We start from the raw sequence: 25,725 nt of genomic DNA, 5'->3' as shown, positions 1-25,725 counted from the left end.
CGGTGCATAAGGGAAGAGCGTGGGTCCCTATGTGGGGAAAGGGACGCTCTAGACCTCACCCTATGTGTCTCTCCATTTGTGTGATTTCTGCTCTAATAAAGCTGTAATGAAATGGATAACCTTTTCTGTGAGTTCTGTGAGTCATTCTAGAAAACTATAAAACCTGAAGGAGCAGTGGGAGCCAACAGATCAGTGGATGCTCTGGAGGCGACTGGGGGCAACTTAGAGTTGGTTTCTGTGGGGCTAGAGGGAACCTTAAAACTTATAGTCAGCAGGTCAGATGTAAGGATAACCTTGAGGAGCCCCGAGGTGCTGGCTGGAATTCTGAAGAGGTAGTGGGAAAATCCTAAATATGGAGCCAGCGGCTAAGAAGTGGGGTGTCATGGGGATTCTCAAGCTCGTGACTGAAGTCTGAGGTCTTGAGCAGAGCTGTGCCCTTTAACTTGTGACGTCTGACCTAACTCTGGTACTCAGAGCCAGGGGAAGAAGTGCTGCCTGTACAGCTGGTATCAGGATAGAGAGCCAATGAAAGTGATCGAATTGATATTAGATTAATTTGAGATTGCAAAAGATCATTATAGTTTGGTGTCAGATAAGTAAGCTTTTTATATTTCCCAATAGCCATGAGTGAGATAATTATTTCATCTGTTACTGTAAAGCCCCGTGCTGAGAAACAAGACTAAGCATAGGAACCAAGCAAAGAAGTAAGCTCTCCTTAATTAGTGAAGACAAGCAGGTACAGCGTTAGTTTGTGCAGTCTAACAGGGAATCATGTGACTGGAAAAGATCTTAGTACACCAGCTAGTCCATCGCAGAGCCCTCAGGAAAGACAGAATTCTAGACACAGGCGCATGGAAATATATTTAGATAATAACGTCCTTGAAAAATAGTGTTCTCCCATGGTTGTATGAAAATTTCCATTAAATAGCCAACAACTCTCTGACCTGCTATCATCTTGTCCGATTGTCAAATAAATACAATACCAGTCTTTTAGGTATGGATGCTATTACTATTTTCAATTTCTATATTATTGATACACATACTATAGAGTGGTCGGGGGTCAGGTTCATAGGTAGACCAAGTTTTGAATATTGACTCTTGGAAACCTATGAAAATGTATATAGTTATTGGAAGTCTTCAAAATAATGGGAATAATTATGATACAATAATGGTGGCCACCTCATTAGGTTACTGTGAGGGTTAAAGAGACAGCACATGAAAAATATTCTACACCATGACTGGATCCTAGTAAATGTTCAAGGGTTGGCATTTATTATTCTTATTGGCTACACATTAAGATTATCCTTCAAGACTATGAAACGTGCCCTTTAATTTTCAAGACATTTGCATAGCCTTGGCCCCTTTCAAAGCTTTCATCACACTGTGACTTACTTAGAGGATCTCTTAGTGGAGGGAAAAATTAAAAGCATTGCCCACGGTTAGGTTGCAACTCAGTTGAGCAAGTTGAAAAATTAAGCTTGATACCCAGCTCTTCTGAATCCTAACTTAATTCTTTCTGCCACAATAATTTACAAAGGAAGCAGGTTCAAAAAGCAAGTTCCTTGTCTAGAGAGAAACTAAATTGTGCAAAGGAAAGAAGACTCTTGGGTTTCAGTGTATTCCAGAGCTACCCTGTGAGACCCCCAGGGAATCTGCTGAGTGAACTGAGCGTTTTGTTGTTGTTGTTATTTTGTCAAGATGGCAGATCCCAGCACCCAGGATGATATTCCATCCATCTTGTGGGGCTTGAGCCCAGGGGAAGGGCCTGGTGCCTGGAAAGGTCACTGAGGAAGGTGTACAGAAGACTCGTATTCAAGACAGTCTTCTCACTTCCCTCCTCAGGGGCTAGGCAGGCTTCAGGAAAGAACAAATGGACCTAAGACAGTTTGGCTTTAAGGCAGCCAGTGCCACAGTCACCAGTGCAGCTTCATAGCCCTCTGTTCCTGGTTCTGACATGGATACTGACAATGCTACCAAATAGACATTGATAAAAAAATGTTCTCTTTTTATTCATGGGTCCCTTTTCTGGAGAGGCAGGCATAATTACAGTGATAATAACAACTTTCAATGGTTACTTCTATCTCCATTGGTAGAATTCTTGTCTTCCATACAAGAAATCTGAATTTGAATAAGGACAATGTATCCCATGTCTGTCTGTAGAGGCTTGTGTATTATTATGGTGTTGAACGGGTTTCTACATAGATTCTGGACTAAGATAGACTCAAAGGAAGGCCTTATCAATTTACTTCTGAAAACCAGCCAATGGATATGTTATGGATCACAAATTTCCAGTCCTGACCTGCCACAGAAATGGCCAAGACAGCTTTGTTCCATTGTGCATGGAGTCCCCATGGAGATGAGTAGCTACCAAGGGCTCCACCACACTCTCTGGTGAACCTTCGTCTGGTAATTAGACTAGAGGCTTTTCTGCCGGAGGACCTGCCACCACTGCCAGATTAACAGGTGTCCCCTGCCTCAGGAGAGGTATCCAGCCTCAATCAGCAGCTTCCCATCGTTTCTGAAGACTGCAGAAACCTCTCCAACTCACAAAGACACCGTGCACAGCTGTGGCCAGAATGGGGGTGCCCTTCACCTTTCCTTCAGGCTATGACTTGGATGCCCGCAAAAATGACCCCAATTGAAGCAATCTGCTCCTCTGAAGAGCTATTTAAGTTTGCCTGCGAACAACAGATGTTGTCGGGAACGGGGAGAGGTCTGTGTATCACAGGTGATTCACAGGGGTTTCTCCCCCTGGATCCACTATACTTCGGCGCCTGCAGTGCGAAGACCACCAAGTCCCTCCCCTCTCTAGATAGTCCCTCCCTAATCTACTGAAGTCGGCCACATTCCAGGAAGCTCCGCCTGCCTTCTGCTTCATGGTTACTCTCTCTCTCTCTCTCTCTCTCTCTGTCTGTCTAGGGACTCTGGTTGTGTTTCTGTGGGGACAGAGTTTTGCAGACACACATTGAACAAATAAAGGTGACTTTTCAGATAATTAATTTGTTTTTATTTAGCAATACTTGAGAGACTCCTAAGTGAAAAAAAGGAAACAAACAAACACCAGAGGATGCCTCCTGGACGATTGTTAAAAGAAATTTTGCTCGCTTCCGTTGGAGAATGCCGGGCCATTGGAGAGCTTAGGAAGGAAGAATTGCAGACGAGCGGGCTTCAAGCAAGAGAAGTCCTTCCTCTTAACAAGCCCATCTGTTAACATATTAAAACGTTTGCAAAAAAACACACACACACAAACGTTTGCATTGTTATAACTTTCTCTCTTTTTTTAGGAATCGGAGTCTATACATATGTGATGTCCGTGATGCACACAGTGGCCTCTAAGCTTGGCTGTATAAAAGCTGGACCACTGTATGTGGCAATTCTGACTTCAAGCACAGATGAGATTATTGCCTTTTATGATGCTGGGCTTGGGTGCAAATAAAATCTGCAATGTGCGCTGCCTTATAATTGATTGACTGCACTGATTGGTTGCCGTGAGCAGGTCTGCATTCATGGGCACAACCTCTGACCTGCCTGCTCAATCACTGCTTCCTTTCGACAGAATATCAAAGGCAGCGTTGTAACACACCCAAGGGAGACAGTGCTCAAGGGGAAGACAAATGCCTTTAATGATTCATTTTAGAAGAAGCTGTGATGCATACTGCAACTCGCTATCCAGAAGCTGGCTGGCTGGCAGGCTGAGTTAGGGTAAGCATGAATTTCAAACTGGATTCTCCCATACATTAAAATCTGGTTGCAATCCCTGACAGCAGGGATTGATGAATCACACAATCATTTGAAACTCTTTGAAGATCCACCTTTCAGGCTTTCCCCCCAGAAGTGTGTTCATCATATTGGCTGCCCTGAGGCCAAATAATGGGGTGAAAGAACCCTTATCTGTCTCTTTGCTTCCTTCACCAGATGGGCAGTCCTTACCAGGAGCAGGGCTCTGTAGGTATTTTTAAAAGGCCTCTCAAATATATCATGTTCAAGTTTACTCCCATGGTGATGCTCAGAGATGGGTCTCAGTATTGTCCTAACTTTTATAATCAGTTAAACTATTTGCTGAGGACAACACAACCAATAAATACAGAGTGGCTTGATACCTAAATATGAGGTTGTCATGCATTTCAGAGTCACCTAACTTAGATCTATAAAGAACAAGCCAAAGGGGTAGGTGAGAAGCAAGGAGCCGTATCATGAGTCAAGACAGGCTGCAATGGTGAGTAAATGCCCTCATGCTCACCTATCAGACCCCTTAGACTTTTCCAAAGTAAATTCAAAGTACTGTCTTTGAATGTGATATGTTGATTTTTTTCCTAAAGAGAAAATCCTGGATTATATCCATAGTGCAGTGACAGTTGGGGAATCCATGGCACACAATAAAGCCTCCAGCAACTAATTTTTAAACAACCCCCCACCCCCTTGAATAAACTGGACATTCTAAATCGATAGAGCAACTTCTGCTAGGAGCCCAGAATAGTCCACCCAAGGGCAATATCAACTCAGGTGTTACATGGTTCGCATTCTCCAAGTTGTGGCATCACCTTTCACCCACAACCTGACAAGAACATGTCTAAAACCTCTTGCTTCGGCAAAATGGTAACGCCTCTGCTTAACTAAAAGGATGCTTATAACTTTCCGAGTTATGCGGGAAATTCTCCTTTCTAGAAATGATCCCAGTCAGAAGATGGACAGCCGCTGTCAGGTGATGGTGGGAGTCACTCCATAGTTCAATAGGTGGCTGGTTTCTCCTGTAGGAGGAGGGCTTTCTCTAGCTCCACTAGCAAATGTAGCTGCTTGCACCAGAATTCCAGGGAGTTTCTAGAAGGAAAGAGGCCCTTGCCTGCCTGCTCTCCTAGTCCCTAATGAATTTGTATTTGAATAGGGCACAGCAGTCTCAACTTCCAGGGGGATGAAAGGAGCCCAGAGAAGCCACAAAAACATCCCTGGGTGAATAGAATTGGGTGCCAGACTTAAATACTGAGCCTGTGAGGGAGTGGCGCTGGCTAGATAGAGCCCACGCATGTATTCTTGAGAAGAATTTTCCCTGACACCGAAGATGAAAACTAAATTCACAGGCATGGCTGAGGGGAGCAACAATAGGCTGTGCCTTTTAATGGGTTTCTGAAGACGCTCCCTCCATCCCTGGGCAAAGGAAGCCCATTAATAAAGGGAGAGTGGGTAACCCATTACAGATGGCAGGGCAGTGCCGGCTTCCTGCGATTAGAAAGCCGCTGCACTTAATACAGCTCCCATCCACACTGAAACAGCTTCATTTAATAAAACAGTATCACTGCTGACACAAATGGCTGAACAAGGGGGCAGAAGCTGGAGTCGAAAGCGCTCAGGAACATTTCAACGGCTTGGGGGAAGGGTATGGGGAAGCACAGTTTCCAATGGACTTGTACTCTGTGAGACCCAGGCCCCATAAATATTCTGCTGGGTGGTAAGACAGAGAGAGAGGTGTGCTGTTGCCCGGAATGCCAAGAATGAGAACAAGTGGAAACCGACACTTGTGAGATCCTGTGTGTGCATGTGTGTATATACCCACAGCACCCCCACCCTCACCCCCAAACAGATCTCCCTTGCAGTGTTAAATATCTTAGAACGCTAAGGTAGCATTCTTTTCAAAGCATCATTCTTATCTCAGGAAACTGTGGGACATTTTATTTAGACATGATAAAAATGTGAAGACATGGGGAGGGTTATTAAATCTCAGGAAAAGTTTGATGGACACATTTTCTCTTTGAAATCAGTTAGCCATTTATCTCCTGGGGCAACGCATTGTATGTAGTTAAGGTGCAGAAATCGATTGGAAAGAAATCAGAATCATAAAGGAGGTCTCCGGGCCTCCTGCTGCACAATCACGCTTCACTGAGGATCAGTCTGTCCTTTACAGCTGGAGAAGGAGGAAAGTGAGGCAACAGCAGCAGGCTGCCAGAGCGCAGTCACAGCCTTTACTGGATTAGGGTATGACCATGCAGGTTTCGCTTCCTACTCTCAACCCACCAGGGGTTCATGGGAGATTTCAACTTGAGACTGTGGGTGAAATTGTTTTGAAGGGCAACTCAAATGGAAAGTGTCCCTACATATTCTGCAACTCATCCAAAGGATTAGAACACCCATGTGCTCAAACCAAGTCATGGCTCCGAAGACTGGTGTGCGTGGCCTGTAGGGAAAGGAAGGAACCAGGCACTTTTAGCTCCCCGCACCGTGTCCGGGTCAGTAGAGGCCCTGACTGGGTTCAGGCAACACTGAGCGTTTGGGTTTGTTGGCGTGGGTCTTACCACCTACCTGCCAGTGGGTAGAGCTTGACTTGTTTCTAGGCTGCAGTGAGACCGAAAGTTATGCCATTGGTTTTAAATACCAGCACAGTCACCTGCAGAGATGTGTCATGGAGCTTCCACGGGAACACAGGTTAGCAAGAAGGGCTTACTGATCTCATTTCAAAAAGCAGCCAATGGAAACAGGAGAGATCGTAGCTGAATATGATCTGATAGAAGCGCATTATAAGAAAAGATCAATCCCCAGAAAAAGTCATCATGTCTGGTAAAAAGAAGGCAATACAAATAAAGGGAGCCCTCTGTGAGGACAAGTGAGACCATAGCTGGGATGAGGAACTTCAGCATCGGGGAAATGTGACAATGGCCTAGAACTGGGACATGAGTTAGAACAAACGTGACAGGCAAAATCAACAACATCAATGTTCAGTTTACACACAATTAGCAGCTCAAGAGTGTCTTAGTTACCTCGTGCCGCCACAGGGAGACACTGCACGCAGACACTGCACGACCAGAAGAGCACGTTCGTACAGTTTAGGCGGCCAGCAGTTTGGATTCAGCATATGGATTCTAGAACTCTGCTCTCTCTTCTAGGGGAAGGGCCCATCTCTGGTAAGCTCCTGTACTTACGATCCTTGGTGATTATCTGGTTTGCATCATCCCCTCGTTTGGGCTGACTCAAATGTGTACTTAATCTTTTCTTGGCTGCTAACCTCAAGGTCAACAGTTCTAAACCACTAACCACTCAGAGAGAGAGAGAGAGAGAGAGAGAGAGAGAGAGAGAGAGAGAGAGAGAGAGAGAGAGAGAGAGAGAGAGACAAGACTTTCCACTCCTGTATAGAATGAGAGTCTCAGAAACCCATAAGACTCTGTCGTAGCAGGGTCACTGTGAGTTGGAATATATTTATTTTTCTCGTCTCTCAAAAGACTTTGATTTAAAATACATACTGTAGTACTGATACATGAATGTATAAAGAAAATCTGCTCCCAAATGGATGTTAACTTCAGGAACCATACGTGTAGGGATTAGGGTTTACCACATATGTTTGGGGTTAACACAATTCAATATTTACCTACAATAAATACAAGTACACAGCATGCCCAAGTTATGCACTGAGTCACAGCACCCATGATTTGTCTATTACCCCTGAGATTTAACCCTATTCGGTCAATCTTTGTCAATCTTCCATTCTTTGCCAGGACAGTTTCTTTGTTTGAACAACCAAGGGACTTCCCCAAACACAGTGGTATGCACTGTGCTTTAATGAGTCTGCATGAGTCTGATTGATGCGATAGTCTAATGAATACTACTGTAAATTTACTAAGTACATTATTTCAGTGGGCAATCAGTACACCTAGTACTCACCGATGGACCATCTTATCATCCAACATTTCATATTTAGGACAATAGTAAATAAACCCACACTCATTATTTTGAACATTGACAACCTTGTCAAATTTAACAACTTTGTGACTCATCATTGGTTAGGGGGAAGGAGCAGTACCTCCTGTAGGATATTTAACTTTGGTCTTGGACTTGACACTCCCCACTGAGATGATGGCCCCTCCATCCTCTGGGCTGTTCTCTAGCACTTGCCTTGGCACTCAACTCTCCACTTGCCTTGAGGCACCAGAAGTGGGATTCCGGTGGCTAGTACTGCTCACCTCTCTGGAGCTGTGATAGCCAAGGTCCCTATGCCCTGCCCAGTCCAGCCTAGGCCACCTTGCCTCTGTCACCAAAGATATCATTAAATCCAAGCTGGGACAACTGAGTATACCTGGACCTGCAGCATGGATTCAGGTTCAGATGAGCAGCCAAGGCAAGTCGGTTCCCATCTCAGGTACAGAGGGACCTGGGCCACTCAGCTGGGAGGGAAGGCCAGGGTAGAAAATCACAAGTATTTTGCAAAACATTGATTTTTAGATAATGATCTGGTCTTTGAAAGCGAACTATATTTGAAGGAAGACTGGGTGTATTTTTCTAGCGCAATTTAAGATGCACAGTAACTTTCCTAACGCAAGGTAAAATTTCTAGCTCTGCTAGAAAATGTGTCCCTCTGTCTGCTGTGTCTTCCACCTCTGGAAACATGGGTTAGATGACTACTAGCTCAGATCTGGAAGCCTGTGTCCCACTGTGCAGACAAAGGACCGCTCCAGGGCGGAATACTGGTGCGAACATTCCTATGTCGGGATGTCTCTTTGTCAGTTGCTTCTTATTCTGTCCCTAGCAGTTTTTCTCCATTGTTCATTTCTTAGTTGTCTGTAGTTCTCTCTCTCTCTCTTAACTCCTAGCCACCTTCAATGCAAATTTAAGCCAGCTTTTCCTACGACGTAGTGTGGGTAGAAGCCTATGGTAGGCGTTACGGGGGCTTATAGACTGAGTAAAGCACAGCCAGAATATAGATGAGTCAAGGGTTGAGACAGATGAAGCCGTTTTAGAAAGAAAAAAAAAAAACTCCCTAAGAAACAGAACAGCGCACATGTAATGATACCTTCTAGCAGAAACACTGTCGGAGTTGAAGAACAGATCTTTAAAATACAACCCGTGGGACCCCAATTCACCAGGGAGGCCACATAACCCAGAACCCTGCACATCACTAGCTTAGGTCTCAAATTCAACTGGCAGGCATGTTTACTTTGGCATGCAAAGTACTTTAAAAATAATAACGGGATATCTCTCCTATTAACCTCACTTTGACATTCTGCATGAACTCACCCCAATCTTGCTTCACTCATTACATTCCGTACCTGTTCACGAAAATACTTGGGCATACATAATCAGATATACCCTTGTTCCAAAGCCATTAGACTAAATTAGGTAAATGAAGCACACAGTGGCTAATCGCCTCATCCCAGTGGCAGAGGTGGAACTGGAATCTGACCTGGATTCTCAGTGTAGACCAGAGGTTCCCAACCTTCCTAAAGTCCCCTTCCTCATGTGGTGGGGAGTTCCCCGACCATAAAATTATTTTCATTGCTCCTTCATAACTATAATTTTGCCACTTTATGAATCGTCATGTAAATATCTGATATGCAGGATGTATTTTCATTGTTATACATTGAACATAATTAAAGCATAGTGATTAATCACAAAAACAATATGCAATTATATATTGTGAAATACTTATCTGTAATCACCAATAAATGAAATTTTGTCTTGAAGCATGGTCTAGCCTGGCTGAGTCTCCATGTCAGGTACTCGTATGTGGGCAGATCAGCCTGGAGATTGATAGAGGAGCTGAGTCTCGGTTCCTAAGACCATTGGAAAATTGTGTTTTCGGATGGTCTTAGGCAACCCCTGTGAAAGGGTCATTTGACCCCCAGGTTGAGAACTGCTGCCCAAAGTGATCGCATCCCACAGGTTGAGAACTGCTGATGTAGACTTTTATTAATTTCAGTCTATAATGGTGCTTCAAAAATACACCAAAACAAAGAACAATGGAACAAATCTTAAAATATGAGATGCTAATTTAGATGCTAATTAAGTTGTGAAGAAAGGAGGCTGAAAAGAGGGAGTTGAGAATGGGGGAGAAATATGCATTTGAACCAGTCAAATGCAAAAAAATCCGACCCTACACATCCTGGGTCTGGCAGGGTGAGGAAGATGCACAGGGGAGGGACAAGAGGACATGGAACTAGACAGCTGATACTGGGCCCAGAGGGATTCAAACAATGATTTTAAAAATACCTCACAGGTATATAATTACTTATCTTAGGCACTCTATTTGAAACTAAGAAAAAAACAGGCTAGAGAAGAAGGGTGGTCAAGTTTAATAGCAAACTACTAACGGAGGTGTTTGTGTTGATATTAAGGTAGAAATACTGTTCGGCGATCGGGTTGTGCCACCTCTTCTTCTTCAAGAGGAGGCATTGACCCAGGAAGGTGGTAGGACTTGATCAAGGTCACATTACTATGTCTCCTACAGCTAGAGATACCTGGCTTCTTCACTTCAAATACAATGTGATTCTCTAATGTTTGCACTGTGGATTGGGTTTCGTATAAGAGAACGATGCAGGTGAGAATGCAGTTTGGGGAAGTGAAGCTTGTGATTGCGTGCAGGAAGGATGGAGCACCAAGTGAAGACAAGAGGGAAAACCCTGGCGGCGGATGCTTTTAGGCCTGGTTTGAATATCAGGGCTCCTTTGTCGTTACCAACATCACCATCTTCTTCCTGAAGAACCTGATAAATAAAACCTGAAATCAACTCTTTTCTTTGCAAAATTCGTCAATTTACCACTCTCACCCACCTTACCCATCATTCCTCCTGCAGACACATCACCTTGCAAACAAATCGCCTCCTACGAGGCCTTTTGGAACCTCGTGAGCTTGCATAAGCTCTCTTCTAACCTCGCAGAGTGATCGCAGAAGCAATCGCTCAAGACAGCTAGCAAGCACCTGGAAGGTGTTTCTGAACAACTGCGGAGAACTTTTTCTCTATGCCCAGATCTGTGTCAACACATCGCTTTCTGATTTTTGGAATCACAGAGAGTTTTTGTTGACCAGGATTTATCGAGCTGTTTTAGAAAACGCCTAATGTCAGCAAAGGGGACTATTTTTATCACTGTATGTTGTTTAACAGCCCTTGATGCGATCAGATTAACTGCACCTATAAAAAGCAGGCCAACCCAAGAGGCTGAGCCAAAAACTTTGAATTTCTAAAGAACTAAGCATTACACAGCAAAGCTTCTAGCTAACACCTCACAAACCATGAATTGGAGGAAATGGAGCCATTACACAGAAAAGTAAAGGCATAAATATTTAGACACACAGTCAATTGAGCAAGTATTTAAAAGACATTTAATAGTTTCTTAATACAAACCCCTCCCTAGAATTTAGTAATTCCACAAATATTTACTTGGCAGCTCTAAGACAGTGTGTGTTGTTCATTGTAAATATCAAGTGGGTGAGAGGAAGACTTTCAGTGAGATGAACTGACACAGTAACTACAACAAGGGGTCAAATACAGCAATCACTGAGAAGATGCTGAGGTTTCGGCAGGGTTTCCTTCTGCTGCCGATAGATAGGCTCCCTATGAATTGGAAGGAACCCCAGGAAATCTAATGTAACAGTCAGCTTATCTGACTCAAAAGGAAACTGCTTCAATCTTTCCTGGGCTTTTATTGCGCAAACGAACTGGTGAGTCTGAGGGTCCATAAACCCTTTAAAGTGTCAATGTTTTGCTTTGAAGTATTTGTCTTGAGTGGTTAGAAGAAGCCTTATACTCCCCATTACCATAGCACACAGAGCAGTAGTTGCTGTTTCTTCAACTACTTCAAGGTCAGTAGTTGGAACCACCACTCACTCCCAGGGAGAAAGTGAGGCTTTCCTATTCCCTTGATGGTGATCAAATGTACTGCATCTATAATAAGCAAGACTCTAAAGAGACACAGTCTTGGAAACCCATAGGGACAGTTCTACCCTGTCCTATAAGGTCTCTATGAGTTGAAATTGACTCAAAGGCAGTGAGATAGAATTAGCTACACTGCAAAAGTTGTGAATTTCTGAACAGGGTTTAGTGGGTGGAATGGTAGAACATCAAGTGAGAATCATGTCAAGCCTTTGGAATCTCTCAGAAAATCCCTTCCATGATAACAGATATGTTGTTATTACAACTAGTATTATTTAACAAACTGCATTTGAAATATTAAGAAATCAAGAAATGAAATTTAAGGGAAGTGTCACACAGAATTGGTTCATTAATAAGATAGACACCAAAGGATAGGTTCTCAAAACCCAGGGCCATTGCTCCTAAGAATTTGCTTATATTTCTGCATAAAATAAATGAGAAGAACCACTTATAGCAACATACTAAAAACATATATCATTTATTAATCTGTTATGAAAAAATTAAGGCACACAAATTGTTACAGGACATCATTAGCAATCAAGAGTTCAAATATTTGGTTTCTTTAAGACTGAGTTGGTCTATCTTTTGAGAATTTCTCAAGGGTTAATGTGTCTCTTTGAAATCTTGGTCTTGGGTAATTTTGAGGAGCCCCAATAACTACCATCCCCAAAGTAAACGAGGAGTTACCAAAATAAACCCAGAGAAAGCTCTTCTGGGTGGAGCTTTCATAGATCGTGTTTTTCCCACTAGGCACGCATCTAGCAATTCTCTATGAGTTAGTGCACCCAGTGGCATCACCTGGGAAGGTTCTCTCTGGTCAGTGTGAATTTTTTCATGAAAACATTTTCACTCTAACCTCACATTTTGGTGAAAGCCGGTTTAAGAGAACAGCATGCAGCTGTGAAATTTTGTTTCCTGCTTGGGAAAAAATGCTGCAGAAACTGTTGTGATGTTGAATACAGCTTACAAGGACAGCTCTTTGGGAAAAACCCATCTCAAGTGTCCGAGTGCTTTTCTGAAATGTCCATTGATGACCAGCCTCATTTTGGACAGCTGTCAACTTCCAGAACAGATGAAAATGTTGACAAAATTCATGCACTTGTGCTCAAAGACCAACGATGGACCATTGAAGAAATGGAGAAGTTATCTGGACTATGTTGGAGCTCAGTTCAACGAATGTTAGTGGAAAAGTTGGCAATGAGAAGGGTCCCTGTGAAATTTGTGCTTTGGCATCTGACTGACCAGGACAAAGAGCACTGAGTGGAAACATGCCGTGCTTTGAAAGAACAGCTCCAAAGCCACCCCCATTTTTTCCAAAGGTCATGACTGGTGAGGAGACACGGTGCTATTCTTACCACCCAAAAGCAAACATCAATCAAGCCAGTGGAAGATGCCATCATCACCTCAAAAGCCTCCCAAAATCTCCTCAAGTGAAATGAAAAATCAAGATGATGCTCATTTGTTTTTTGATGTGAAAGGGTTAGTGCACTTGGAGTTCATTCTACCAGGTCAGACAATATCAATCAAACTTCCTATTTAGAGGTTCTCAAAAGATTGCACAATTGTGAGACAAAAAGGCCTGATTTGTGGCAGATGGGGCACTGGTTTTACCACCGCAACAATGCACCTGCTCACATAGCCATCTCAGTGCACCAATTTTGGGCTAAAAACAGCATGCCTCTCTTGCCCCACACCTCTGACGTACCCGACCTCTCTCCATGTGATTTCTTTTTCTTTCCTGAAATGAAGAGGGGCATGAAAGGCAGCGATTTGATGACATTGAAGAGGTGAAGAAAAAAAAACCAAGGGAGGTGCTATCAGGTATCCAAACAGATGCATTAAAAAATGTTTCCAAGAATGGAATCATAGATTTGACAAATGTATTAAGTGTAAAGGAGAGTACTTTGAAAGTGTTAAGGCTGTTTTTTTTAAAAAATTAAATACATATATTTGAAAATATATTTGTACTTTTTAGGATACCCAATGAGTGTGTAATCTATTGTTTAAATTGTACCACTCATGAAATTGAGGCTCTGAAATATGTAATGCTGCCCGGGTTAAGGAAGTAGTTAGTACTTGAGCCAGGACGAGAACTCCAGCTCCTCTGGGCCACTGAAAGGAGCACAGCTGGCATGCTCGGGGATGTGTTGGCCTGTTCTCCACAGTCAGTAGTTTAAACCCATCAGCTGGAGAACGATGAGACTCTGTTGGTGTAAAGATTTACCAAGCCTACATATGGTCTCTTTGAGGCAGGAGCAACTCATTGGCAGTCGTTTGGCGTGTCACTGAGAGAATGAGCAGGCTGCTTCTACAACTTCTGGTTCCTCCTCCATTGCTGCTGCATGTCTTGTCCTAGTCCAATGTATTGAAATGTCCCTCAGGCCACCGCAGTGCAGATCCAGGAGACATTTATCTGGCATGTTCCCTAAAGCATTCACTTTCTGGAAACCCTCTGACTCATTGGATGGCCTATCTTCTTTTTATCAGTTTCCTCGGCTTTCTATGACCATGATCTATATATTCATCTGCTTCTAAAATACAGATATGCACAAAATTCTAACCTTAGCCTGTTTCTCTTCTCTCTTTATACGTACCCAGACCAAACCAAAGTCTCTGATGTCAAGTCATTTCTGATTGAGGTCGATGACTACAGAATAAACTTCTCTGTAGTACTTTCTTGGCAGAAATCTTTACAGACTCGCCAAAACAAAATCAAGCTCACTGCTATTGTCTGCGTAGGCTCACAGTGACAATGTAGGACAAGGTAAACTGCCTCTGTGAGTTCCTAGCACTATAACTCTTTACAGTGTAAAGAACAGAAAGCCTCATCTTTCTCCCATAGTCTCCCGCAGAACAGCTAGTGGTTTTGAACTACTGACCTTGCTGTTGGCAGCACAATTTGCAACCTACTATACCACTGGGGCTCCTGCAGATTATAGCAGTCAAGAAATCAAATGCAAATTGCATTGGTAAATCTGCTGCAGAAAACTTCTGCAAAGTGTCGAAGAGCAAGGATGTTACTTTGAGGACTGAGGTGCCCTTGACCAAAGTCATGGTATTTTCAGTCACCTCATATGCATGCAAACGTTAGACATTGAATACGGCAGATAAAAGAAGAGTCGGTGCATTTAAATTATGACGGGCCGGTGAAGAATATTGAAAGTACCATGGACAAAAGAACAAACGAAATTGTCTTGGCTGTGGTACAGTCAGGATGTTCCTTAGCAGTGAGGAGATGAGACTTGTCTTAGGCACTTTGGAGATGCTATCAGGAGAGACCAGTCTCTGGGAAAGGGCGTTATGCTTGGTAAAGTAGAAGGGAAATGAAAACAAGGAAGACCATAAATGAGACGGATTGACGGAGTGACAGTGAGGATGAATTCAAACATGATGGCCGAGGATGATGCAGGTCCAGCAGTATTTTGCCCTGTTGTATATAGACTAGATAAGACTCAGACCTGAATCAATGGCGCCTAACAACAGTGACATGGGCAATCTTTACAGAAGCAGATTTTCAGGCCTTTTTGCTGTGGTTCCTCTGGGAATGTTCAAATCACCAAACTTCAGGTTAGCTAGCAGCCACTCAAGAACCTGTAAAATGTCAGCAGCTGTCCACTGTGGGTTACATGCTGCTGCAGCTCAAAGAGCGGCAGGACCTACCATTCCCTTCTGCCCCGTCACCAGTCTCTCTTTCCAACTGTCTCCCATGCATCTCAACATGATTCCCTAGAAGTCATTAACATTTAACATGTCTCACACTTCTTATAAGACTGACACACTCACATGCTTTCTGTCTTTTCTCTGTCTGTCCCTCTACCTACTGTCTATACACAGACACACATACTCAAACACACATTTAAAACATTCATGGGAAAAATGGAATCAAAATGTAATAGAATTTTTCCAGGAAGTTTTTAAAGTCCCTTTTTATGTCTTTCTGTGTGTATCTTGTTGCATATGCATCTTTAGCCTCATCTCAGTCGTGCTGAACAATGGCTTTGGGGTTAGCAGTGTAATGAACAGCTCCACCAGGGATCATGCAATGGCTACCACCCTCAGAGGCTAATCCAATGGTTGGAGGTTCAAGGCTCCTCAGAGACAACTCGGAAGAAAGGCTCGATGACCTGTTCCCAAAAATCCAGCCAAGAAAACCCCAGGGAGCACGTTCTGTCTATCCCGACGCAGGAATCAACGCCGAGCCCACAGCAGCCCTGTGCAGGTGTTCGAAGGGGTTCAGAGTAGTTGTGCTGTTGTTTTTAAATTCCCCCTTTTCACAAACGATTTAAAGGCCCCTCCTAGAGGAGTCCTGATGGCACTAATGGATAAGTGTTGAACTAATAACCATAAGGTGAGCGGTTCAAACCCACCAACCACTCCATGGGAGCAAGATAATATTGTGAGCCTCGGAAAGCACGTATACGGTTGCTCTAGGCTGGAATCAACTCGATGACATTGGGAGTTTGGACACACACACACATTCAGATATACAACACATACATACACATATATCCTTGTGATTAACTGGGAAAGAAAAAGATGGAAAAGAACATCAGATACACTTAATTTTAGGTTAAATGTACTTAGTGAGGATACAAAACAATAAACTACACATCTAATGTACAGCAGAAGACAGTGTGAGACATTGTTAAATTCCCGACACTGATAATAAGATACATATAAAATATAAGCTGTGAAAAAAAATAAAATATAAGCTGTGAAAAACTCAAACCAAACTCTGCTGGGAGACATGGTACCTTCCATGGGGATAGCTGTCAATACTCTAATCTGTAGCTTCGGTGGAACAGCAATGTGATTGGAATATGCCCCGCCTGAGACCAGGCAATAAATTGGTTGTGTTGGTTTACTTTTAATAGTGAGGCTGACTAGACTGATAAGGAAATCAAACAATGTTTTAGGGTAATGGGCCATAAATAAAGGCAAGAAGACTCCTAAATTCTTAATCAGATGCAATAGGCAAAGCACAAAGGGTATGAAACCAATTAGGGACCACTCCAAATTTCTCTTACCAACAAACAAATGACCATTCTTAGTTCCCCAGCAGGACATTGATGATCACCTCTGAAGTGACAAGAGGGATTCTCTGAGCTGCTTCAGAACCAGATGGAGAGAGGCAGCACTTCAGAATAAGTCTACAATTCCATTTATCTTGACAAGAGTCTGCTAACCAACCTCTGCTGAACAGGGCAAGCATACAAGAAGCAATGGCGAGCACTGACGGCGGCAAAGACACCCAGATAAAGAGTTCATAGTCACAGCCACAGCTCCCAAGTTGAAGTTCAACGGCTAGAAAAATCCACCAGAAACATCAAAAACAATCAAGGGAAAAATAATTTTCAAAAGCATTTACAATTCTAACAAGATGCAGATTGCTTCAGTGAGAAAGTCTCGATTTCAGTAACTTGCAGAGTAAGACCACTTGGGATATTTATACTGGCTTTCTGGTATTCAACCAATATGAGAATCAATTTAGTCCCTCTAATTTTATTTTCCTCCAGACTTCCAGCCTTATTAAATCTTGGATATCCCCCCCAACATAATCTAAGTTACATAAGCCTGTGGGTTAGTGTTTTGTACATGCCAAAGAAGAAAATTCATTTAGAAAGGATCTGACATCTGGACATACCCAACTAAAGGAAGATAGCAGAGAATTCTAAAATGGAGTGTGTGTGTGTGTGTGTGTGTGTGTGTGTGTGTGTGTGTGTGTGCGCGTGTGCGTGTGTGTGTGTGTGTGTGAGAGAGAGAGAGGGAGAGAGAGAGAGAGAGACTTGGAGGCAGAAGATTATGGTTAGGAGAAATAAATCAGGAAAGAAATCTAAAGGCAAAAGGCGGCGGTTATTTTCCTAGTCACATAATGCAGACCCATTCATATGAAATGATGCGTGACCAGCGGATCAAAACATTCTATGTTCTAAGAAGGGAAGGGCAGTTCTATTAACATTGTGGTGCAGTTGTGGGAAGGATTCACAACTTCTTTACGGGAGGCGTCAGGTGATTGTTTATCAAGAATGGGAGGGCTTGCAGGGGCATGAGAGAGAACGTAGTCCAGGCTCCTCCTTCAAGAAGCAACAGCGGAGGTTCAACACGCTGGTCAACATTACATAGCAAATGCAGGTCCTACTGTGGTTGCTCTGGGGGAAAAGGAGTCCACACTCTTCCAAATTAATGCTTTTCTCCTGATCAAATAGCTGCAGGGGTCTGCACGTGGACCTCATGCTCAGCCTTACATTATTTGAACTTTCTTCATGTCATAAGAGTTTCTGAGTACAATCCAGATCTCAAAGCTTTATCCATCTTTGCGTTTGAGTGCCACATCTCTTGCTACCTGTGATCACTTCTCTTTTACTACCTCCGTCCACCAACCCTGTCCCATGCATGTCCGCCGCATGTGAACAGCTTCCTGTCCTTGCTCTCTCCTTCTCACGTGACTCATTTACTTCAGGAAAATGCCAGCTATCACCTAATAAATACAAAAGTCTATGGTGATTGCCTGGAGAACACAAAGATGTTTCATTCGACCTTCCAAATCCAGAAACAGGAGCAACTATCAAGATTATCAGGCTGTCTGACATACCTTGCTTCTGACATTATCTTGCCTTTCCCTTGTGGTGACACCCCACCACCTTCATTAGAAGGGCATACCAGCAAACTCTGCCATCCACAGTATGTGTTTTGTTTCTCAATCATGTTAAGCCTAAAGCACAAATTATAGTTCACATACTTTCATTTTGCAAGTTCTTTAACCCCAAGCAACCCCAAACCCATTGCCATTGGATTGATTGCAACTCATAGTGACCCTATGTAGGTTTTCTGAGACTGCAAATCTTTATGGGGAGTACACTTAAGACCCTTGTTGAAAGGTAGATTCCTACAGCTCCAGAGATTCTGAGAATTCAGTAGATCAGATGAGATGCTTAGAATCTCTATTTTAATATGCACTTCTCTGCGATTCAGATTTTGAGAGATTTACAAATTTGAATAGGACACATCTAAAGCTCATGTAGAATGTGAGTGCACCTGGGAGATAACTATCTGTCTCATGCTTTCTTGGCTTTTCATTTAACTTGTGTCTTGAACAGTATAGAGCACATTCATGGATGTTTCCTCAAATAGTAGATGCATGCTCCCCAAGGACCCAATATCTCCAATGAACCATTTCTCCTTCAGAATGTGAGTCCCTGTATAGCGACAGTAAGTATAATTGCATTTCAGAGAAAATATTAAGGCACCAGAAGCTTTAGTTCCTATCTAAGATAAACTGATGTCTCAGAGAGACCCAGTAAGCAATTAGTTAGCTTTGGTAGACTAGAGCTAAGAGTAGGAGATATATGCAGATACCCAGAAGTGGCGTTCTTGCTTACAGTTTATAAAGAGAGTCTGGAAGAGTCCAAGTGGATTCCTCACTATTCATTGAGCTTCAGAAAGAAGCAAAACAGTCATGACTTGACCCTTGTCTGGAGCTTATAGCCACCTAGCTTCTGGTTTGGGTTTCCTAAAAATCATCAAACTACCCAATGGTCCCAGGCTTTGCCTTTATTAAGTGATTTGACAAAGGCCTTATTTCCAATACTCTGTTTGCCTGCTATATTCAAGTTATGTCTAATTCATTTGTTCAGTTTTCATTAAACAAGTTCTTTCGAACTAGCAAAAGGTCAATTTAATTACACCAATAACTTTGAACAAGGTGGATCAATCAATACAATTGTATTATATTTGTGCACTAAATTTTTCCTAGCTACTTCCAGTAGCAAATTGCAAACAATAGCCATTAATAGCAGTTTTTTTTTGTAACTCCTTCATTTCCATTAAAGGAGCTCTTGTGTAGTTGGATAACTATTCATGAATTAAGGTTTGAAGTCTGCGCTCTTGCCACTATCTCATTTATCCAGAGGAGGAAGTTACAAAAGAGAAGAAACAAGTTCAAGTGTATTCCAAAGCTTTAGTAATTGATTACTTAACTTCATATTTTTATTCATGATAAATTAATTATCCATATTCTATCAACAGCAACAACAAAAACACCACAATACCCAGTTGTGATTCATGTCTAGTTGTATTTCATGCACTTGGTTCTCTGAAAGATAGGAAATTGGGGAACATGAACCCATAAAGGAGTCCCTAAGCTATTTTGAGAGGCAATATATACTGGTAAAAAATTAAACAGTGATATCAATTTTAGCTCATTCTTCAAGACAGAAAATAGAAGAGCTGTCATGGTATGGTACCTGCTTAACTGTCAGATTAATAGGACATCAAATCATTTGTTACAGGCTGTCAGAGAAGGGGAGGTCTCTTTTTGTATTTCCGGTTTCCTGAGGCTTGGAGAGGTAGTGATAGTGATTTGGACATTGAATGGCAAGTAGTCTTGGTGGGTGAGTATACTATGTGAGTAAATGCACAGGAGACAGAAATGAAATTTGGATGTTTGTCAGAAAAAAAACTAATGGGACATTCATTAGGTATGGATATTGTGGGTGTGATCTAGATATTCACTCCCCCAATTATTTTTTTTTCATATCATACAGTGATCATGAAAGGCAAGGGAGAAAATCTGCAGAGCATACCAATGACTTATTTAAAATTTACTCACCTTTCCAATAAGTATGTTAAAGCAAATGTTCCGTAACTCACTGCCATTACACCACTTCAGCCTCAGTGTGCTCGCATGGAGTGGCGGTTAGGACCACTGATCTTGGATCTTGTGCTTAGTCGCTCAGCGGGTAGCTCACTACTTCACCAGGTTTTCTAAAATGTTTGACAATGGGCTTTAAATATTTTACAGGCATTCATAGGTTTAAGAGTGGTTAGAATAAGAGGCCAAGTTCACTGTCAAAGAATGGGCAAAGAGCAAAGTGGGCTCTGAACACAGCAGCCTTTGCGGGTAATTCCCAGAAACTTTGAGTCCTCAGAACACACATTTTCAGCTCAGCTGCCCTAGCTTTCTGAATCGAATGCTGCCCTGAGATAATAAATTCTAAACAGGGAGCTCAGGTGTGAACACTTTGCAAGGCTCAGCAGTGTGGAAAATCCTTTTGTGCGCTTTATAATTTTCTGTTTGTTTTAGTCTCTGCACAGTGAAAATGCCTGCTTTGTCACACGCACATAAATTAGCTTCAGGGGCAGGTGAAGACTTTTCCACCTGGTTTCCAGATGCAGGCGTGCCAGAGCCTTTCTGTGAACGTCCTTGTTTCTCAGCTGATGTGGATGATGTGTTGAGGATGAGACCAGACAAAACAATATATCTCAGTGAGTACAAAGCTGAGCACTTGGTTCATGTCTGGGTTAAATGAGGCACAAAGCTGAGAATCTGCTGGCCCTTGGGCTTTCCTGGGTCAGCCTCCTTGTCATCCTATTAACAGCCGGCCTGGTCTAGTCTTGAAGCTTCGAGACACCAAGTTGTGGTGCAGTTAGTGACTTTCATTTGCTCTTCTAACCAGGGTCTCATCAATCCCACAAAATAATTAGCTAGGCCCAAATCTTGCAAGATATTGACCCATTTTCTATGTTCTGTCTTTCTCTCGCTGCTGTGAAATCAATGCCGCCTCATAGGAGTCCCCTGTGGCTTCCTGAGAGTAACTGTTTATAGGTGTAGAAAATCCAATCTTTCTCCCGAGTTCATGATTTTGAACTGTCCACCATGTGGATCCCAGCCCAGTGCTACCAGGACTCCTTTTTGAAAATCCACCCCATAGGACAGTGCACCTGTGGTCTAGCTAGGGGATTGGTCAGTTTTACCATCTTGCCAGGCTAATACAAAGCCCAATCCCACAGAGGTTCAGGGAACTTTTGTTGCACCATCAAGCATAATTTGGAGCAGAATGTGTCCTTTAATCATGAGGTACTTGTGACGAGTACCTACGTCTACGTCCAGTTGAAAGCCCTATAGCCTGATGACTGAGTGGCAGCTGGTAAGCTAGTCGGTCCACCGAGAGAGACAGCAGCAGTGGGCTTGTCAGTCCACAAAGAGAGAGCTGGGCTTTCATTCCGGAAGTTTGCCTGCTATAACATTCGTCCGTGGAGGGCAAAGGCTTGAGTGTGCTGCATGTCACATGCCTCCCCCATCACCACCACTCGGCAGTGGCAGACCTGGGGAGCATGCTGGGAATCAGTGTCAGGGCCCTAGAAGGGCTCAGTGTGAAGGTTTCCAGAGAATCCGAGAAGCACTGGTCTTCCCTCAGAAATGTGATGGGAGCTGCGATCAGCGGTGAAGTGCACAGAGCATTTGGACGAAACCATGATACGCTGGCCTAAGAAGACAAGAGTGAGCATGGGTATCTTGGAGAAGAGTGAATGGCTCTGCTTTCGGAATTCATTGTTACGGTTTAAGATTGCTTCCCATAAATAATAATAACGACTTACACTTTGCCAACACTGTCTAAGTGTCTCATGAGTCTGGCTCGATCAACAAAGAAGGCAGGCCCCATGGGATGGTTGATGCCACTAGGTGTACGTGCCACATTTAGTGACCACTGAGGAAGACTTGGTAGTATTGCCACAAAGAAGGCTGCTCCCGGGGAAAAAGTTGAGGCTTCCTGTTCCTGAAAGATTTACAAGCTCGGAAACCCACAGGGGCAGTTCTACTCTGTCCTGTAAGGTCGCTGTGAGTCAGAGTCAACTGGAGATGATGCTTTTTTGGAATGTTGTGGTTGTTAGATAAGATCGAGTCAGCTCGAACGCAGAGTGACCCTAAACACAACAGAACAAAACAGGCACCAGTCTCACACTTGTTCTTAAGCCTGAGCCCATGGTTGCAAACACCGTGCCAGCCCATCTCCTTGCGGGCCTCCCTCTTGTGCTGCCTCTCCACTCCACCAACCATGATGTCCTTCCCCAGGGACTGTCTCTCCTGATAGTATGTCCACGGGATGTAAGATGTCGTTTGCCCATCCTTGCCTCTAAGGAGCACTCTGGCCTTCCTTCTCCCCTCACAGATCCGGTTGCCCCTTTGAGCACTCCAGGGTACCCTCAATATTCTTCTCCAGCACCGCTGTTAAAACGCATCTATTCTTCGCTGGCCTTCCTTATTCGATGCCCGCTCATTGCTGGAATGACTCCCTGGAAATTTGAGACCCAGCTTGTCTGCATGTATACTGCAGATAGACGGGCACACAAAGTTTAAGTAGGGATCATTGTGGGGCAAGTCACCAAAATCAGAGCAAGGAGCTCTCTGTTCTTATCACTTTTACCTCTGAACAAATAAGTCATAGCTAACATCATAATGGGGACCAAAGAGAGCATGGGCCTCAATCTGGGTCAAAATCTTAACCTAGGCCTGTGACCTTGGAAAGTTATTCATATTTATGTTCTTTCTCTGCCGAGTTGAGGCAATCACACGTAAGGCCTATAATTGGAGAGCAGACTAAATGAAATAAACTATGAAATAAATTTACTCAGCAGAGTACCTGACAATAAAGATTTATTTCCTTCAGTATGTCTTTCTCTGTGGAGATTTGTTTAGAATGCCTGTGAATCTGAATTTATCTCAGAACTTTAAAAAGGACATACAATCATTTAAAGGATAACATCACTTTAGCAGGTAAGAAAATATGTAGTACATTTAATAATATATAAATATCTGAATGCTTGGCTAGAGAAGCATTCAATTCTGCAAAAAGTGATACTCAGTTTTTTTTGCAATATCTTGCCCAAAACGTGTTAAGTAAGTGTATGAGAGCTCGGTGCATCATTAAAGGATAAATGTGGAGGATACCAGAAAAATATTCGCAGGCACAGTTCTCTTTGTGGACCAAAAGCCAGACTCACTACCATCCAGTTGACTGCAACCACAGAGTCAAATGGCCCTTGTGGGTTTCTGAGAATGGGACCTTGGTACAGGAGTAGAAAGCCTCACCTCCTACAGAGTGGCTGGTAGTTTCACATGGCTGATCTTTCCGTTAGCAGCCCAATAACTAACCTACCAGGCTGCTAATGCCAGTGAACATTACACCCATGTATATATACTGGCAAATGCGTTGGCATCCCTTTACTGTTCCCTGGTGCACTGGAAATGGAATTAGGAAGCATACGAGCTGACCAACTCTAGCTTCTTAAATGTTCTGCTTTTAAAAGGCTTTACCACTCCTGCTTCTGCAACATGGTGCTTGAACTGAAAGGAAGTGAGTCTCTGGGTGACACACATAGTTAAGCACTTAGCTGCTAACTGAAAGATTGACTGAATCCCCTTAACTGTCAATCAAAAGGTTGGAGGCTTCTGATGAACCCTAAACACTTCCAAAGAAAGGCCTGGAAATCTACTTTCAAATAATCTGCCATTGTAAACCCTTTGGAACACAATTACACTCTGACATCCATGGGGCTATAATTAGCTGGAATCAACTCAAAGGCTTCCTATGTGGGGGATGATTAATTAATTAATTAAGCCATTGCGGTATTGTAAAGATCACATAACTCCTTATAGGAAATATGTAGATGACATCCACAAAATTTAAAATGAAATCAACTGCCATCAAATCAATTCTGATTCATAGTGGCCATCCAGGACAGAGTCTCATGGCTCCCTGGGTTTTTCAAGAATGTAAATCTTTATGGCTGGAGAAACCTTATCTTTCCCCAGAGGAGCAATTGGTGGGTTTGAACTTTGGTTGGGAATCCAATTTATAACCCAGCATGCCACAAGGACTTCGGAAGTTCTACAGAGCACCCTGAGGTCCATCACTCACTCACTCTCTTCACACTTTCCTTCTCTCTCTCTCTCTCTCTCTCTCTCTCTCTCTCTGTCTCACACACACACACACACACACACACACGCACACTGCTCTAATATTTGGCTTTAATTTAGTCTCTCAACTCAGCAAGAGGTATCATAGGGAAGCATAGGTAGATTGGCCAAAAATATATACATCCCTAAGGGCTGATGATTTGGCTTATTACTCTGTTGTATTTGGCTTTTTAATATTACTTTGTTGTGATGGCTCTGGTGATCTGGAAGGGAACTTATATCATCCCAGTAGTGACAGAATAGCACATGAATAACATTTAACTATGAATTATCTTTATATACCGACCTTCAAGTTGAAGGCAAACCACGGTCATATGAAAGTGACCCAGTATTCCAGCTCCAGCCACACTAGTAACTGACAGTGTGACCTCAAGCAGGATAAAATCATATCACTGTTCAAAGTTGCAGTTCTTCATCTTACTTATGAGAGGTCTCCTCCTCCTCCTCCACCATCCCTTTCCTCCTCCCTTTCATCACCTTCAGTTTCTCCTCCTCCTCTTTTTTTTACTCCTCCTTCCCCTTCTTCGTCTTCCTTTTGAAGTGTTGGCTCTCCCTTTCCCTCTACAAAAAGGCCTACATACAAACAATACATTCTCCTGTTATAGTCTCCCCTTGCATTCCAATTCCAAAGCTGGCTGCCAGGAGCACGATTTGAGAATTATGAGATAAGAAGCTATCTAAAATGCTACCCTTAAAGATATTAGCCTAGATATGTAAAATGAGAGCAGTAGAAAAGACATTGTTCCCAAACTTGGTTGGATTTTCATATTCCCAACCTGTCCTGAGTGATGAGCAGTACTATATGCACTAGGTAGCACTGAGTTAATATTGAGTTAGTTCATGTGTACAGGCCAGCAGTTCCTAATGCCTAAGCTCCCCTCTGCAGGAGCTATCACCAATTCTACACAGATTGTCCCAGAAAAAAGGACGGCAAACTCCCAAATTAAGTCCCTGAAATGAGAATATCTTTGATACTAAAACCAGCCAAAGATCCCACAAAGACAGAACACTACAGACTAATTCCCTCCATGAACATAGACACAAAAATTGTCAACAAAAATTCAGCTAGTAGAATCCAACAACATATAAAAAATAATAATTAATCATGACCAAGAAGGAGTCATAACAGGGATGCAAGGATGGTTCAACATTTAAAGCAGTGTTATCTATCACATAAACAAGGCAACGAATAAGAAACACACACCGATATCAATAGATGCAGAAGAAGCATTAGAAAATATCCAACACTCATTTGTGATAAAACTCTCAGTAAAATAGGAATAGAGCAGAAATTTCTTAACATCATAAAGGTCATATACAAAAATTCAATGGCCAAAATCAA

The 25,725-nt window shown here is 42.8% G+C and overlaps 1 protein-coding gene across 4 annotated transcripts in view; it reads right to left on the bottom strand.

Moving 5' to 3' along the window:
- CTNNA2 (catenin alpha 2) overlaps nt 1-25,725 on the bottom strand; it is a 1,186,106-nt gene that overhangs the window by 510,085 nt on the left and 650,296 nt on the right. Inside the window, exon 8 of one of the 4 annotated variants that reach the window (XM_075562525.1) lies at nt 21,060-21,084. The exons of the other annotated variants lie outside the window; for them this stretch is intronic. Within the exon in view, the coding sequence (XP_075418640.1) occupies nt 21,060-21,084 (25 nt within the window). The remainder of the gene's footprint in view (nt 1-21,059; nt 21,085-25,725) is intronic. 4 annotated transcript variants of the gene reach the window in all.

The sequence above is a fragment of the Tenrec ecaudatus genome, chromosome 11 (assembly GCF_050624435.1).
Source record: "Tenrec ecaudatus isolate mTenEca1 chromosome 11, mTenEca1.hap1, whole genome shotgun sequence".
NCBI classification, from domain to species: domain Eukaryota; kingdom Metazoa; phylum Chordata; class Mammalia; order Afrosoricida; family Tenrecidae; genus Tenrec; species Tenrec ecaudatus.
This window is presented reverse-complemented; position numbering and strand designations above follow the sequence as displayed.